We start from the raw sequence: 16,362 nt of genomic DNA, 5'->3' as shown, positions 1-16,362 counted from the left end.
CATCGATCCCGAAAAGGTTCCAGCTTCGAAAATTGATAGTAATTGATTCATACAGGAGAAAAGTCGTAAGAATTTATCTTTTGGTTCAAGAAAGATCGAATAACCTATCGATCTGAGTTTCGGGTATATTATGTTCTGAATCGTTAGTTTCTTAAGACTGATTGGTATAAATTCCATCGTCTTCTTTTTACATTTAAAGCTTTCCAGTAGTTCACAGTACATTTCATCCAGAAATTTCCTCACTTTCGTGTATCTAAAGGGTATGAAAAATTTGTACCCCAAAAACACCATTTCCGAAAATTCTCTACTGAAAATTTTTGTCTTGGATTCATTTAACCTCAGTTTCAACTTTCCCATAAAATCTTTTACATCGTTTGTAATAGGTTCCACTTCGTCATCTAATGATGTTATCACTATCACATCATCTGCATATGCTTTCAGGTTGACACCACGATCTCTCAATTTTCTTATCGCCTCATCGATCGCCATGATATATAAAATCGGACCTGAAGATGAACCTTGGGGTGTACCAATTGTTTCCATCGTGAAGAAGCTCACTTTATCTCTCACCAGTCTTATCCATCGCCTTCCTCCAAATGATTTCACCAGACTGGCTAAGGAAATGTTTTTTCTTTTTAATCTGTTTATCAAGTTTGATAAGTCCACACAATCAAAGGCCGCGCTGATATCTAGCAAGATTAACTTTATCTCCGACCAGTTCAATTGGAACACCATTTGTTTCACCAGTTTCTCTCGATTTGAATCTTTGGTAAAGGCAAATTGCGATTCTGGTAACAGAAAATCATCGCATATCTCTAGTAGTCGGTGACTTAAAACCTTGTCCACACATTTGAATAGATAATTTGGAGCCTTTATCATACGAACTTTATCCGTGTCCATTTTTGGTACGAAACCTCCTCCCATTATTCGTAAAGATTCAGGTACATAAGACAATTTGAAAATCTGAGTTATTACCAGTCTCATTAGATTTATATTCTTTTCGAAAAATTTCAACCATGATTTTCTTGTGAATCCATCCGACTTTAGGGACGATTTGAAATGTTTCATTTCTTTAACCAGCATCTGCCATTCTTCCTCGTGGAGATAACCTTCAGTTATTTCACCATTTAAATCTGAGAATATTGGTTTGTTTTTTGTGAAATTCATCAAATATGAGTTGATGGACAACTCATATTTTCCTTTGTATTCACTATCCTGTAGAACCAAAGTGTTATTATTGAATCTTAGCGTTTTCATCAGTTTCCAGAAATTTTCTTGTTTATTTATCTTTCTCTCCATCGATCCATTTTTTCTCCGAAGTTCTTTTATCTCCTCCAAGCTTATTCTTCTTATTTTTCTCCGATATCCTCTTGATGTAGTTGATTTTGTTTTGTTTATCCATTTGCCTTTTCTCCTCGGGAAATTCATAATCGAATTTATATTGCATATCAGCGATGAATTTGCATCCAAAGGTAGTAAGGGTTTTTTATCTATCTCGATTCTTTCAACTTTGAATTTCAATAGCCATTTGTTGCTTAACTTTGAGCCTCTTAACGCTATGACCTTCATCTGTAATAAATTATGATCCGATCCCGTTGCTTTAATTACCGACTCTAGTATCAACCATCCTGACGTTACCAACTGGATATCAATGTAAGATTTCAGTTCACCATTTTGATAGGTGAAATTTTCTTCTATTGGCTTATGAGCTGAAATGAATCTTTTATCGAACGTTTTCTCACATATTTTGTTGAATTTATCTTTTCTCGGTGACCAAATATGATGTTCCGCATTTACATCACCACACAAGATAATCGGTCCTTTCATTTGATTAATAATCCATTTCAGTCTCTCGAAGAATAATTTTACTTTCCCAGCTTCTCTGTAAACCGATAATATACAGAATTGTTGATTGTTGATTATTAATTCTATCCCAATCACGTTTTTTAATTTTATATTTAGATTGGTCCATTTCAGTTGAGACGAGAAGATCAGGCACGTTTGATGATTGGATAGAATGATTCTTTCTTTGTATTTAATCACTGAAAAATCCTTTTTACCTTGCGATTCAATTTCATCCGCCATGTTGTTTATCTGATATGCCATCCACTTCGATGAAACTTCATTCACTGAGATTACGGATTCTGATGAACTTATTGAAGCCATTTCTTCCATTTTCGTCCATGATTTATGGATGTTCCAATGGATTATATTAAACATGATAAACAAAATAAGGTAAGTGTTGTTTTGGTTTTAATGTTTTAATTTGAAACAAGTTCCAGGTGATATTTTGGAAGTATTATCTTAAGCGCGAAATACAAATATGGTTAATCTAAGATTGTTTCATTTCATTTTGTATAATTGAGTCTTACTCTCTTTCTTTTTTTTTTTTTTGATAAAAATTATTAAAACTTATCGGTGTTAGTAGAAAACATGAAATTTTAGCAAAACGAAAGATTAAAAGAAAATTGTTAGTAGTTGAAATGAGGAAAAAAATTGTCTTTTCTCCGAAATTTTCATTTTTCACTTCATTCATTTGTTTTTTTTCTCATTAATAATGGTAACTTTTAAATCACTCCCTCATGATCCACTGGTATTCGTAATTAATCACTTGAATCGCTTGTTTTAAACGCCTTTGATATTCAGGACAAATCCAATCAAAAGGCGTGTGATTTTCATCATACCCTTTGCGACTACGAATGCATACATCACACCGATATGCTGATCGATTAAATTTAACACCACAAGTTTTACCTTCATGACAACCAGCACAATATCGACATCGAGCTTGATTTTTACAAACTTTAGATGAATGTTCATAAGAGAAACATCGGTAACAAATACTAACATGGAAATAATCATAAACTTTCAGTTCTTTGAAATCGAAGAAAAATTTGCCTCTTCTTTCTTGAATAAAGTCTCTGATTCTGGGTGAAACGGTTATGACCAAATCAGTTTTGTTCGTAAATCTGTTGTTAAATCTTGAAGCAAAGACCAGTTCCCTTTACCACCAGCACCATTTTGAATCATAATTTGATCGATCAAGGTTATGGCTTGTTCATCCGATTCGATGTTCGTTGGAATTTTTGATAATTTAACTTTCGGGTCGTAATTTCCTGGTTTTCTAATAGTTAGATCACCATTCCAATTTGTCAAAGCCTGTTTTGCTACTTGAATGTCCTGAAGATCGGAGCATATTATGCGAATAGCTTCTCGACCTAGAACCATTTTGGCCGGAAAAGCTTCTAATGCTTTCGAGTGTAAAGCTTTGGATATTTCCTCAAGTAATTTTTTTGGAGGAATCGAATTGTGTGTTACCAGAATTAGTGGATCCATTAAAGAAGTAGACCACGGTTTCCATGAGTCAGGATACGGTTTATCCTCAACCTTATGGAAAACCTTCTTAACTTTCCGAACGTTATCGATTCTTATCTTTATGCTTTCCTTATGAAGGTCCACTTCGCCAAATTTTCTTTTCAAGTATCTTGGATGGTTGTCCTCAAGTTCTTCGATTAACGTTTCTAGTTTATCTTCTTCATCTTCTGGTTGCTTATCTTCTTGAGATTCATCTTCTGTTTCGATTTGTTTTTCATTTGTTTCTACCTCCTTTGATGTTACCGCATCTTCATCTCGTGACGTATTGTTTATAAATGATTCAGCGGTTAACTCTTTGTTTCCACTTTGTTTCTCTACATTGAGATTTGTCTCATTTTCTGTAGATTTTTCCTTCGTCGATTCAATCGGAATATCTGATAAACAGTCAAAATTATTCACATTTTCCATTGTATTCTGTAATGAGGCTTGTGAAATTGAATTTACACTCGAGCACGACGAATATGAGATTGTATTATCCATTTTCATCAACGGAATTGGTGGTGCAATCATCTTGAGGTTCGAACCAAGTTTATCCAATTTTTCTCTCTCTTCCGATGTCAAACTAACCAAAGCTGGATTCTCCTTAACATAAGAGATGATGTACGACATCTTGGATAATATTCTTTCATTAAGGGTAATTACACCTTTCTCTTGATCTTCCATAACAATCGATATTTTTTTCACCATTTCCACCAGTTCTCTTGTCGAAATTTTTGCTATTTCTTCCATCCAATTTTTCTTAGTTGGAACCTTTAGGTTTATTCGTTTAACGAACTTCGTAATGTCTAATTGTGACATCTGAAATTAAATAATTAATGTCGCAATTAGTAAAATTATAATTGTTTTCCTGTTGATAGTGATGAGTATCACTAACAAAATTTTTCTCCTTATAGATGTTTTCCTTTTTTCATTATTTTTTCCTTGAATATTATGTAAATTTTTACTTACTTTACACCAAAATGACCAGCGTCCTTAGCTTAACACTTTGTAATATAAATTGACTTATTAATTGTTGATTATCACTTTTAATTAAACAATTTAATTCACTTAAAAAAATGCTGCATTAAATGGAGAATCAGTAAGAGAACAGACAGTTACTCCATCTGTTGGATAGAAATTCTTCTCTTCTCTTCATCTTTTTGAATTTTCTTTTCGTTTTTGTTAATCCATTAATCTCTTAAATCGTTTTCTCTTTTATTGTGGTTAAGTTAATTTGTAGAATTTTTAGTTTAATTGATTTTGTTCTCTTCGCTTTGAGGATTTCTCATCTTCTTTTTGGTTGTTCCCTGAAACCATTGCAGTTTTATGATTCTATTTCCATGTGGTGGTGTTTTTTTCATCTTTATCTGTTTTGCTAATCTGTTTATCTCTATATTTGTATCTTCATCTCTTTCTGCTTTTATCTTTGTTTTTAAATCTAACGATTTTTTTTCTGTGGGTCATCTTACTTTTCTGTCACAATTTGGATTAATTTTCTTATAATTGGTTGTTTTTTTCTCTCTCTCTCTCTCTCTCAAATTGTTGATCTTTAAGTGTGACCTTATATTTCCGTTTCCATAGGGTGAACTTGATAGATAAACTTAAGCAAATTTGGTTAATCTATTATTCAATCGTCAAAAATGGACAATAGATATTTTAATTAGAAGCTGAAAGAAAGGTGGAAAATGTTGTTAAACTCGTGAACAAATCAATTGAGTTTGTTATGATTCATTTATTGATTCGAAACATTTTTCAATATAAAACTGATTGTTTGGTGTTAATTGTGTTCTCCCTGTTAATTAGTATTCTTTGTTTTCTTTTGAATCTATTTTTCTCATTAATTGAGTTAACGATGATTTCTAATTAATTTCTTAAATATTAACCGATTGAATCAACCGATGGTTCGATTGTGATTGATTTTATTGATTCGACTATTTATTGAAGAGTTTGTTTCGTTTCTGGAATAAGGAAACTTCTGAATTTTTTTTCTGTTCCAACTCATAATTCTCATGATTCATTCATTCTTGTTGATTAACAAGATTATTAATCGGCTACATGTTGATTTCTCACGGTTTTATCAACGGGTGAGTGTCAATTTTTAACTTTTATCCGAGAGTTTAATTGGGTCGTATCAGCAAACTAGAATTACGAAATTCAGGGTAATACAGCTTTTCTTTGACTGTCTATGTGAGATAATCTAAATAATTAATGGACGATATGGTCTAATTTTACATAATAATAATCTAAGAAAGAGAATGAGAAAAGGTGAGTGTAAAAATGGAGAGAAAATGAAGGAATCGAAGAAACAATTATTCGACTATTAGGTTTGCCTTTTGACCAGAGTGAGAGAGAGAGATGATCATGAAATGAGGGAGAGAAAAGATCATGGGTTGAGTATTGATTAGTCTTTGGACAATTTTCCATTGATTTGGAACAAAAAAAAGACTTGAAATGATGCGAATAACAATGAAAACAATTGATTAAGATTATGGGGCGAATTTAAATTCCTTTGGGAAAGTACAACCAAGTCGCTGAATACATTCAGTAGCACAATAGATTCCACACTTTATGCAAACATCGAACGGCTTTTCTTGAATGTACATGGCAAGAAAACCTCCAGTAAAAGCATCTCCTGCTCCATTGGTATCAATTATTTTCTCCTCGTCTAATTGGATAACTGGATATTCAACAACTTTATCCGATCCTTGAGTAGCGACCAGAACGGGTTTTGATCCTTGGGTAGCAACAGCAATTCGAGGTCCTCTACTTGTCTTGGGCTCATTGGCGATTTTTTTTGCAATCTCTTTCATATCTGTTGTCTATTAAAAAGAAAATCAATTGGATTAGAATTTTGTTTATTCCCTCTATAAGGCAAAAGGGTTTTATATTTTCGCGACACTTGAGTACTTACTCCATAACCTCTAAATTTAGCAAAGGCCAAAGTTTCCTCTTCATTGCCGAACATAAAATCGATATATGGTAAAACCTCCATTAATTTGTCTCCATGTTTCTCACTAACATAAGTAGCGGCCAAATTGAACATGAACTTTTTATCGGTAAATTTGTCAACGTTTGTTTGATGAGCAATGGCAATAACCGAATCCGGTGTAACCGAGAGAATGTGACCTGTAGAGTAATAAACTCTCGCCTTATCAACCCAATGCCAATTACGAATAACCGCTTCTTTGTTCAACTTCTCAGCAGCACCAAGGTAAGCACAAAGTGACCTATTCTTACCATGGTCAGTGATTAGAACAGCACAAGTTCCGGTTGCTATGGACTTGTCTATATGGTATAAGACTTTAACACCTTCACCTTTTGCTTTTTTCTCCATCATCCGACCAAAATAATCGTTACCAATACAACCAACAAAGGTTGTGACTGAAGTGTTTTTACCAATAATCCATTGGACAAAACGAAGGGTATTCTGACAGGCACCACCAGCCGAATAATCAATTTCAAAAGAATTAATTAAATCTTCATATAAATTTTCTTGTGTTTTACCGGCAACAATGGCTCCATTTTTAGGTAATTGCCACCTAAGAGAAATCAGTTTAATTAGAGATGAGAATTCATTTAATTTGGATAACCAAAGAATAGAAATCAACCAACACACGTTAAAGAATTAAAGTACAAAAATAGAATTTAAAACAATCAATTAATTAATCCAATTCGCAAGTAATTAAATTCCTTAATCACAATTTGACTTAAATTATTTAAAAGAAAATTTTTTTTCTAATCTTTTTTATTGGTTCATTTTCGAAACACTAGATGGCGCTGGTTAGAGTTTAATTCTTCATTTAAATCAACTGTTAATTCAGTGATTTAAATTGGATTAACAGGGAATTTTTGGTTAATTTGTTAGTTAATTGAATATGGAATTTGAAATTTTCTGATTTAGATGTTTGATGATTTGTCTTGTGAATTGTTAGAAATTAAGGAAGGAAAAGTTTCTATCAACTTGATAGTCGACTTGTAAATTGTTGTTAGTTTATTTTTAAACAATTTAAACTAAATTGGAGCATAAAATTAGCTGGAATCATTATTCAGCAATTAGAATGGTAGCTAATTATGATTATAATGAGCAAATCTTTTAGCTGAATAGTTTGGAAAGGAAATGATTAACAATGAGACGATTCCAATGGTTGATTCAGATTCTTTGAAAATATTTTTCTCAATTTGATTCCAACTATTTTCAACTAATCACCCAACTAACTAACTGATTAACTGATTAAGAAGCTAAATATTATCACCTACTCAAAGAAAACTCCTACAATCAGCTAAATTGTTAACAATTTATTACACTTCTCATTTGTATCTACTTTCAGATCTATTAGATTGAATATCATTTAACAAGATGATTAACTCTTTCATTACTTAACTGATTAGTTGATTGTAGCCAATTTTATATTTCCAATCAACGAATTAGATAATTGATAACTAATAAAATTTCAATCGATTAACGATCAATATACAAATCAAGTTTAGAGGAAACAATTAGTAATCAGCGAGTTATCAATTCGTCAACTAATCAATCCATTTTGATAAAAATCTAATTGTTAATTGTTCGAGATTAGAAGTGATTAATTTGATTACTTACTTTTGTAAGAATTCATCATTAACATTGGCTGAGATATCGAGTAATGGATTACCAATACCGAAAATTGATCCTTCGCTACAATTAGAAAAATGAAAGAAACAATTAGTAAATTATTCCAAATGATAGAATCACAATTAAGAGAAAAATATTGTTTAATTAGCACAAAATTAAAGGGTAACAATTAAAACCGAAATGTTCAACTTACACTAGTAAATCTTTGGACATTGTGATTAAAGTTGATCGAAAGTTGAATTGAGAATTAAAAATTGGAAGATGATTAAGTTAATCAAGAAGTAAAAACTTTTCTCCTTTAACTACGATTGTAAACTGTGATCTCAATTACAATCACACTTGATTAACAATTAAATCACTAGAAAACAATCAAAACAATTAACAAGAAAAAAAAAAATCGAAAATCAAAAGTTTGAAAGAAACTTTTTTCTTTTATAATAAAAGTTGATCGATGTTGATTGTGTTGATTACAAGGAAATTAATCAAACTGAATCAGTTTGTTTCAGTTTTTCTCTCAACAATTAAGATTTTATATTAACTGTGATATATAGATGAGCCTATAAGCTTTAAATTGTCAGAGGAAAATGAAATTAAATTTAAAAACGATCGGATTTTTGGTCTTACAAAATGAGAACGCAGTCTCAACAAACTGCTAATTATTCAACATGAAAGCAACTAATGAAATCTAAATTGTTGATGATGATTATTTCCAGGATGATGATCATGTAAGTATCTTTAGACATGAGGAGGTGATAAAGTTAATTTTGGGCTACACCAAATGAGTAAACAACAACAAGGAGTAAATGAATTTGACAGAATCTGAAATTTTCACTCTTTTTTTCATCTTCAACTTTGTCATTACAAAAAAGCCCCAAATTTAGGGTGATCCCTCAAGGGAACCTAAATAACAACATCCTTCCGGTTCCAAGTATATCATATTCATGATGATGATGATGATAAGGATAAGGATAACCTCATCTTCATCTGCATCATCATCATTATCATGTTTGTTGTGTAAAAAAATGCAACAACTTTCATCATATTATTTTCATCTGAACAACATGTTGATTTTATCATGAAAGCCAAAAACATGATGATGATGAAAAGCTCATGAAGATCATGTTGTCATCGTCATCATTGTCATCATTTAGCCTATTTTCTGGTTAACAATTTGGCTTAATTTTAATTGTTATCATTTACCAACAAAACAATTCCAAATGATTTTCATATTATTTGTCAAGGATTCGAATGAGTGACTTAATTGTCCACTAATTGTTACCATTAGTTTGTTGCTTTCCCCAAAGGTTATTGAGCTTTGATAGATGACAGAATTGATCATTTAAATTGTTAATCTGATTGATCATTAGATGAGATGATTTATTTAGATGTATTTTACTAAATTGTTTAGTTAATTGTGGATCGATTTGTTTGCTTTTCTAATATTATTGTTATATGATTGACTAAATTTAGCAACTCCAATCAATTTGATTACTAATTTACAGCTAAATTTTTATGGACCAATTTAGTACTAATCAAGTTAATTAACTAAATTGAAGCTCAGAAACTAATATATTAGTTGATCATCGATACAAATCTAATTAACTTATCTATCATCGACTAATCAAATCCTAATCTCATTTTAATCCTGATCACTTGTAAAGTAATATGGTTAATCTCAGTAAATTGTTTGGAAGTGATTTAAATTGTAATGATAATATTACGAGTGAACAATATGATTATTTGGCTTGATTACAAAAATTTAAAGTTAATGCAATTTAATCCTAACATAATCAAAGGATTTAGTAAAAAACATTTGATTACAATTAAGTCCATGTAATTTTGGTAATGATAATGATTAACTGGATGATGGCAATGATTTTAATTGTAATTTAAACAATTTGAACATGATTTTTAAACTTTTCCTGGCAAAAGGTTTAATTGCAATTTAGATGTAAATTGGCAAATTGTTTAATTGTTCATACCCTGAAGATCATGATTAAATTAACACACTCACACTCAAAATCAGTGTCAATGTCAATCAAAATGGTTAAACAATTAAATCTCAAATCATCTAATCAAAATTAGATGAAAAACTTTTTTTCTCAAAATTGATTGCCAAATGTTGATTGTCACACAACAATTAATTTGATTGTTTGAATCAATAAACTTCTATCAGTAATTTGATTGTTCAACTTGGATTATTAGTTATGCGTTAATTAATTTGCTAACAATTTGTCAACAATTAGATAATCACTAAGTTGTATCGAGGTTTTTTCTTGATCATCCATGATAATTGTAATGGTTTTTTTTTCGGTCTTAATTGTTGCCATTGAATAATATTTTTGTATTAAGCTTTTAATTGTTAACTGTTTATTATCAGGATTGTCATGATAATCAGATGATTATAGTTAATTTAAGCAGAACGAGAGTTGAGTGAATTAAGTTAATCATCAAAGATTATGTTTACTCTTGATTTTTTTGCCAAGAAATGAGAAAAAGTTTTGCCATTGGAAACTAATTTAACTTTTTTTCCGCAATTAAAGTCTAACAATTAAAGCCAGAAATTAAGTCAAGTCTTTGAAAAGATTTATTTTCAACTGTAATCAAAATCAATTTGATTTTAATTTTAATTTGGCAAGCAAACTGAATAGTCAAATTAATAAAAATCAAGTTACAATAATAAACTAATTATTATCATTGAAAATTTAACCATAAGTTAATTGGATGAAGTGATTAAGATTTGGTGATTTTCATTAACTTTGATTAAGATTCATCATTATAATTGGGAAAATATGATGATTAAGATAATTTAACAATACAATCTCATCTGATTTTCAGATCCTATTTTGGTTAATTGTTTGTTAATTAAGTTGAAATTGATGGGCCAATGTTTACATGAGCCACTTGAAAAAAGGGGCAAGTCAATGTTGTAAATTCACAATTAAGCTTGATTGTTGTGGTTTAATCTTTAAGTGTGCTCATTGTTAAGATTGATTGAAAATTATCAACAATCACAATTAATGGTCCACGCCTATGAAACATGGTGATTCTTTCAATACAATCAATATCCACAAATAATCAAGGTGATAATTGTAACTTTTTTTGCTTCTCGTTCTCATCTAATTGTTTGATCAACTGGGCCGGGCTTTTGATTAAATTTGATTTCATCTTGTAAAGATTATGATCAATAATCAGCCTTGTTAATTGGTGGACTTTTTTTACTTTAAATACCATTGCAATCGGGTAATTATAGTTATTTGAATCGCAAGCAGCAATTAGTTGGGAAAAATAATCTTTGTGTTAAATTTATCATCATCATTACCATAATTTATATATAATTATCATCATCATCATCATCATCATTTTCCAATCGTTGTTGTCTATTAATTTAACTCGTTGATTATTAAAAAAAAATCACCATTAAATATGATTCCTAGTGGTGGAAATCTTATTTTCATTATATTAACAGTAATCCAGTTATTTTGTTCACAAATTGATTCGGTTCCCTTAGATTTTGATGACGAAGGTGATGATAACACTTCACTTAATCCAGTTATCCTAATTCCTGGACTCCAAGGGTCACAATTAAAGCTTCTTTTACAAAAGGATTTCACTTGTCATAAAGCAAGTGATTACTATTTTAGAGTTTGGTTAAGCCAAGATTACCTGTTACCTTATAAGATTGATTGTTTACTCGCTATGCTTGAACTTCACCCACCAAGTGAACAAAGAGTTCTCGCTAAAACTGCAAGTTTTGGTGACACATTTTCCATTGAAGATTTGGATCCTTACCAATTTCTTGATTCTTGTAAGTTAATTGTAACAATATCACCACTAATCCGCCAGATTTAATTATCTCTGTTATTATCCCTGTTGAGAGAGAAGAAGAAAAGGAGAAGAAGAAAAAAAATATGATTTCGTTAATGTTTCATCCATTAATTAAACTAAATTGTCTTTTCTTTGACAGCCTTGTATATGTTCAAATTAGTTGATTCATTGGCAAATAATGGCTTTATAAGAAATATATCAATCAGAGGAGCTCCATATGATTTTAGACTTGCACCAAGTGAGTTTTAAAGGATAACATGAATTTGCACAGAATTTATAATAAATTGTTATGACAATTTTTACCTTTTCTTTTAGATGAACTTAAAGATAGTTATTTCCTGGAATTAGATCTACTTGTCTACGAAACATATCTAATCAATGATAATCGTAAATCAGCATTGGTTTGTCATTCTCTTGGTTGTAATATAATATTAGCTTATTTGAATGATAAACCTCAGGTATGGAAGGATAAATATATTGATCGTCTCATAACGGTTGCAGCTCCTTTTGGTGGTTCCATGAAGGCTTTAAAAGCTATTGCAGTTGGTGAGTAGAAGATGAAATTAACCTTTTACCTGAGAAAATTTTCAATTACTAACAATTAACTTGGAATATTATATATTTTTTTCTTTTACGTACCTTTGGGGTTGTTTGTGTTTGTTTCGGGGCAAAATATTGTTAATAGGTGACAACATGGGAATCTTTGTCTATGATAAAAGTAGATTTATAAACACTGAAAGGAGTTTCCCAAGTTTAGCTTATCTTTTACCTAATCCAAAGGTATTTGGTGATCATGTTATATTGAAAACTCCGGAACATGATTATACAGCAAATGATTTTCCAGAGATTTTCAATTTCCTCAATGCAAGTCAAACTTATCGAAATTGGAATATAACCAAAGACATTATACCCGATATACCTTTTCCTGGCGTTCGTGTTGATTGTATCTATAGTGTGGGAGAGAAAACAGTTAAAAGATTAAAATATTTTAAACAAGATTACAAATCATCACCCAAGTCAGAAAATGGAAACGGAGATGGAACCGTTAACTTACCTAGTCTTCAATATTGTGATAATTGGATTAATTTGGATCCCAAACACCAAGTTAAAATACATACCTTTAAAAATATCAACCATTTTGATCTAATTCGCCACAAAGAATCAGTCAAATATATTACCAGAATTTTAACCGATTAACATGATACAATTCAGAATAAAAAAAAACAAGAAAAACAAAAATAAACGATCAACAAATTTAGAAATTAACATTTTCAAGTTGTCTCTCTATTCAGATAAAACATTTACTATAAAAGGTCAATATTCACACTTCTCTTTTCTTTGAAACAAGGAACAAAAAAAAATAATCCAAATTGAAGTAAAATTAATTACCTTTAATTGTCTATCGATGATAAATTGTAATCAAAATTTAGAAATTGAATTGAAATCAAAACAAAAAAATTTTTTCGAATCAAATAATTTACATGTGAATCGATAGATGGAGTTACTGTTACTTAGAAAAATTCGGTTACAGATTTTTTTTATTTTCTTGTTTATAGTTTGTTTTTTTTTCTTTATTTAATTGTAATCATTTGGAATTAATTATTTTATTGACTGTAAATGATTAGGAAATAATTTTGTTCCATTTTGAATTGAAATTGTATCTTTATCTACTTGTTGGAAGATTTTCTCCATTGTTGTTTATTTTAGTTTTATTCTTTTGTTTGAATAGAGAAAAATTTTTTTTCTTTTCCACCTTTTCTGTGATGGGATCAAAAAAACACAAGAAACATAAGGATCACCATAAATCTGGTTATGAGGATAGTCCATCTGAACAACGACCATTGAAACTTGTTCTCAAAGTCGGTTCATCATCATCTTCTTCCAACAATTTGACCACAACTGCAACCACCACCAATACAACATCTTCCTCTTCCTCTTCATCTTCTTTAAATCATCATCACCATGCTCATGATCATTCAATGATGGGAAGTACCAAACAACCATCATCTTTATCATCTTCTATGGTCACCAATAATATGATGACTGAAGAGATAAGTTTAACATCTAACCCTGTTATTTTAGATCAACAACAACAACAACAACAACAATCATCTTCCTATGAAAATGAAACTATTCCTCGATTAAGATTAGCTGTTGATGGTACAAGTAAAGATTTAGTTGCCGGCTCTCTAATGGCTGGTTCTAGTTCATCTTCTAGTAAAAAAGCAAAGAAGAAAAAGAAATCAAAGAAACATCATAAACATGGTCATCATCGATCCCATCATTCACATCATCACCATAGACATCACAGAAGAAGCTCTTGTAGTCATCATTCAAAATCATCTTCATCATCTCAACATCACACCAGTGCTGATCAACAACAACAACAACAACAGCAACAACTACAACATCAACAGCAGCAACAGCAACAACAACAACAACAACAACAACCACAACCCTATGGTACACCAATCTCAATAAAAGCTCATTCCATTCCCGCTGAAGGTGCTTCCTCCTCCCTACCCACTAAATCACCTCCTCCACCTCGCCTTGTATCAACTGGCGGTAAAACTGGTAGTAAATCACAATTTATCCAATTTCTTGGTCATCTATTGAAGATGCTTCAAAAACGGGATAACCACGATTTCTTTGCCTGGCCAGTTACCGATATGATCGCTCCCGGTTATTCATCCATCATCTCCCATCCCATGGATTTCAGTACAATGAAGAAAAAAATTGACCAAGGATTTTATGAGACACTGGACAGTTTCCGATGCGATGTAAAACTTATTTGTGACAATGCAATGGTTTACAATATGCCAGAGACAATTTATTATAAGGCAGCGCGTAAACTTTGGCATTACGCTAAATGTAAAATATTTAACAAAAATATTCTTCCCGATTTAGCCAAACCTTATCCCGATTTAAGTCATAGTCAACTTGGATATGATATGGAAGAAACATCTTCTATGGATATTGACTCCTCCATTCAGAAAACTTTAGGAATTGAAAGCTCCCAAAATGATAATCTAATGGATCCAATGAAATTACCTGACAAAGAGAGTAACGATTATAGTGAGATTGAACTTATCGACGATGAGGAATTAACAGCTGAACAGATTTTAGCTCACGCCAAGAAATCAGCTAAAATTGCTGCAGATAAATTAACATTGGAAAAACCTGAAGGATCACATTTAAGTTTTTTACGTCAGAAAACCGATGGAACAACAACATTAGGAATCATTGGATGTCAAGGGAAAGAGAAAACCGTTACACTTGGAAGTTTAGTTGGACCATTAACTGAAGGAATACCCTGTCTACCTCCGTACAAAGAACCTGAAACAAATAGAATCAAATTAATTGATTCGGTAACAATTACACCTTTCAGCTCCTTCCTTCCTTCAATGGATTCAACTTTTGCCACTCTAAACAAAGAGGAGACTCAATTATTAACTTCAACCTATGGAGAAGATGAGATTGGCCTTCATTATACCCAAAGTTTACTTTCGTTTGCCAGTGACAATGATTATGTGATGAACATGGTTGGTTCATTGCTTGAAGTTCTCACTCAAGGACAACACACGAAAACAATGAACAAATTAAAAGATTTACAGAAAGAAAAGGACAAAGAAAAAGAGAAAGAAAAAGAAAATGATAAAGATGAAGATAAAGAAAAGGATAATATTATTACAGAAAATGAAGATATAGAGATGATTCCCATAGATGCTAATTCTGATGGAATACAGCCACAATTAGATAAAAGTACACAATTACTCAATGATCTTCAAACAATTAATAATCAACGTTTATCATCAACAACTCAACCTATCCCACCAACCGATGATGAAATGAAATTGGCTAACCTTTTGTGTGATAAATTAACAACTTTCATCAGTTCCCATACAACACCAGCGGATATTAGTGATCCTCGAGCAATCAGGAAAGCATTAGGAATTACAATTAAATCAGAAGGACATTAGGAGCAATATTATTAATAACTAAATTAACGAAATCCTTATACATATTATCATTAACAATAATCAACTTTAAGTTTTTATCAGGAGTCGTCAGTTATTATTACTTAACTCTTTATGGTTTCCTTTCTGTATTTATCTTTTTATCTTCCTATTTTTCTTCCTATTTTTCTTCCTCCCTTAACGAAAGTCATCATCATCATCATCATCATCTTCATCACCACCATTATCATCATCATCATCACTACTAACATTTGATTATTACATCACAATCACAATGAGCCAATCTTTTCAATCTCGTTCAATTATAAATATCATCTATTTTTGCTCGTTACCAACCCAAATTTGATCAATGCAATTTAATATGAGGTTAATTATCATCATCATATTATTTGCACGTCATTTTTTTTGGGACAAATCAATATATTGTGTACTTTATCCGATCTAATAAACTACCATATATATTAATTTTGGGTAACTACCAAAATTGAAACCAAATTAATTTAATAATCATCATTCTTTAACCAACTGACTAAAAAGTTTCCAACAATTAACTCTCAGTCGGAAATGTTTTTCTATGAAATAATTTCCTTC

The 16,362-nt window shown here is 31.0% G+C and overlaps 3 protein-coding genes and 1 long non-coding RNA gene across 4 annotated transcripts; 2 read left to right on the top strand and 2 right to left on the bottom strand.

Annotated features, from left to right (window-relative positions):
• Positions 1 to 5,256: 5,256 nt before the first annotated feature.
• LOC128393129 (uncharacterized) lies at positions 5,257 to 8,666 on the bottom strand. Its single transcript, XM_053353256.1, has 4 exons — positions 8,160 to 8,666; positions 7,955 to 8,029; positions 6,266 to 6,893; positions 5,257 to 6,173 (listed from the first exon to the last, which is right to left on the bottom strand). The coding sequence occupies exons 1-4, from the start codon at positions 8,177 to 8,179 to the stop codon at positions 5,841 to 5,843; spliced, it is 1,056 nt and encodes a 351-aa protein (XP_053209231.1). The 5' UTR covers positions 8,180 to 8,666; the 3' UTR covers positions 5,257 to 5,840.
• A 2,601-nt stretch (positions 8,667 to 11,267) lies between these two features.
• Positions 11,268 to 13,171, top strand: LOC128393128 (phospholipase A2 group XV-like). The gene is made up of 4 exons (XM_053353255.1): positions 11,268 to 11,774; positions 11,934 to 12,032; positions 12,110 to 12,340; positions 12,480 to 13,171. Exons 1-4 carry the CDS (start codon positions 11,393 to 11,395, stop codon positions 12,989 to 12,991), a joined length of 1,224 nt encoding a protein of 407 aa, XP_053209230.1. The 5' UTR covers positions 11,268 to 11,392; the 3' UTR covers positions 12,992 to 13,171.
• On the bottom strand, positions 11,699 to 13,240 carry LOC128393130 (uncharacterized). Its single transcript, XR_008326073.1, has 6 exons — positions 13,184 to 13,240; positions 12,849 to 12,937; positions 12,564 to 12,741; positions 12,434 to 12,501; positions 12,098 to 12,369; positions 11,699 to 11,836 (listed from the first exon to the last, which is right to left on the bottom strand). It is a non-coding gene; the product is annotated as an uncharacterized LOC128393130 (long non-coding RNA).
• A 102-nt stretch (positions 13,241 to 13,342) lies between these two features.
• Positions 13,343 to 16,270, top strand: LOC128393287 (bromodomain-containing protein 7-like). The gene has a single exon (XM_053353428.1). The coding sequence runs from the start codon at positions 13,558 to 13,560 to the stop codon at positions 15,772 to 15,774; it is 2,217 nt and encodes a 738-aa protein (XP_053209403.1). The 5' UTR covers positions 13,343 to 13,557; the 3' UTR covers positions 15,775 to 16,270.
• The last annotated feature ends 92 nt before the right edge of the window (positions 16,271 to 16,362 follow it).

This window comes from Panonychus citri, unplaced genomic scaffold, assembly GCF_014898815.1.
Source record: "Panonychus citri isolate SS breed McGregor unplaced genomic scaffold, ASM1489881v1 Contig00138, whole genome shotgun sequence".
Classification (NCBI taxonomy): Eukaryota; Metazoa; Arthropoda; class Arachnida; order Trombidiformes; family Tetranychidae; genus Panonychus; species Panonychus citri.
This window is presented reverse-complemented; position numbering and strand designations above follow the sequence as displayed.

Coding starts and splice junctions, on each gene's coding strand:
- LOC128393129 (XM_053353256.1), bottom strand. CDS start 8,179: ATGTCCAAAGATTTACTAGT. Junction 6,894..7,954: donor AATGATGAATTCTTACAAAA/GTAAGTAATCAA, acceptor GATTTCTCTTAG/GTGGCAATTACCTAAAAATG. Junction 6,174..6,265: donor CTAAATTTAGAGGTTATGGA/GTAAGTACTCAA, acceptor TCTTTTTAATAG/ACAACAGATATGAAAGAGAT.
- LOC128393128 (XM_053353255.1), top strand. CDS start 11,393: ATGATTCCTAGTGGTGGAAATCTTATTTTCATTATATTAACAGTAATC. Junction 12,033..12,109: donor TGATTTTAGACTTGCACCAA/GTGAGTTTTAAA, acceptor CTTTTCTTTTAG/ATGAACTTAAAGATAGTTAT. Junction 12,341..12,479: donor TTTAAAAGCTATTGCAGTTG/GTGAGTAGAAGA, acceptor TATTGTTAATAG/GTGACAACATGGGAATCTTT.
- LOC128393287 (XM_053353428.1), top strand. CDS start 13,558: ATGGGATCAAAAAAACACAAGAAACATAAGGATCACCATAAATCTGGT.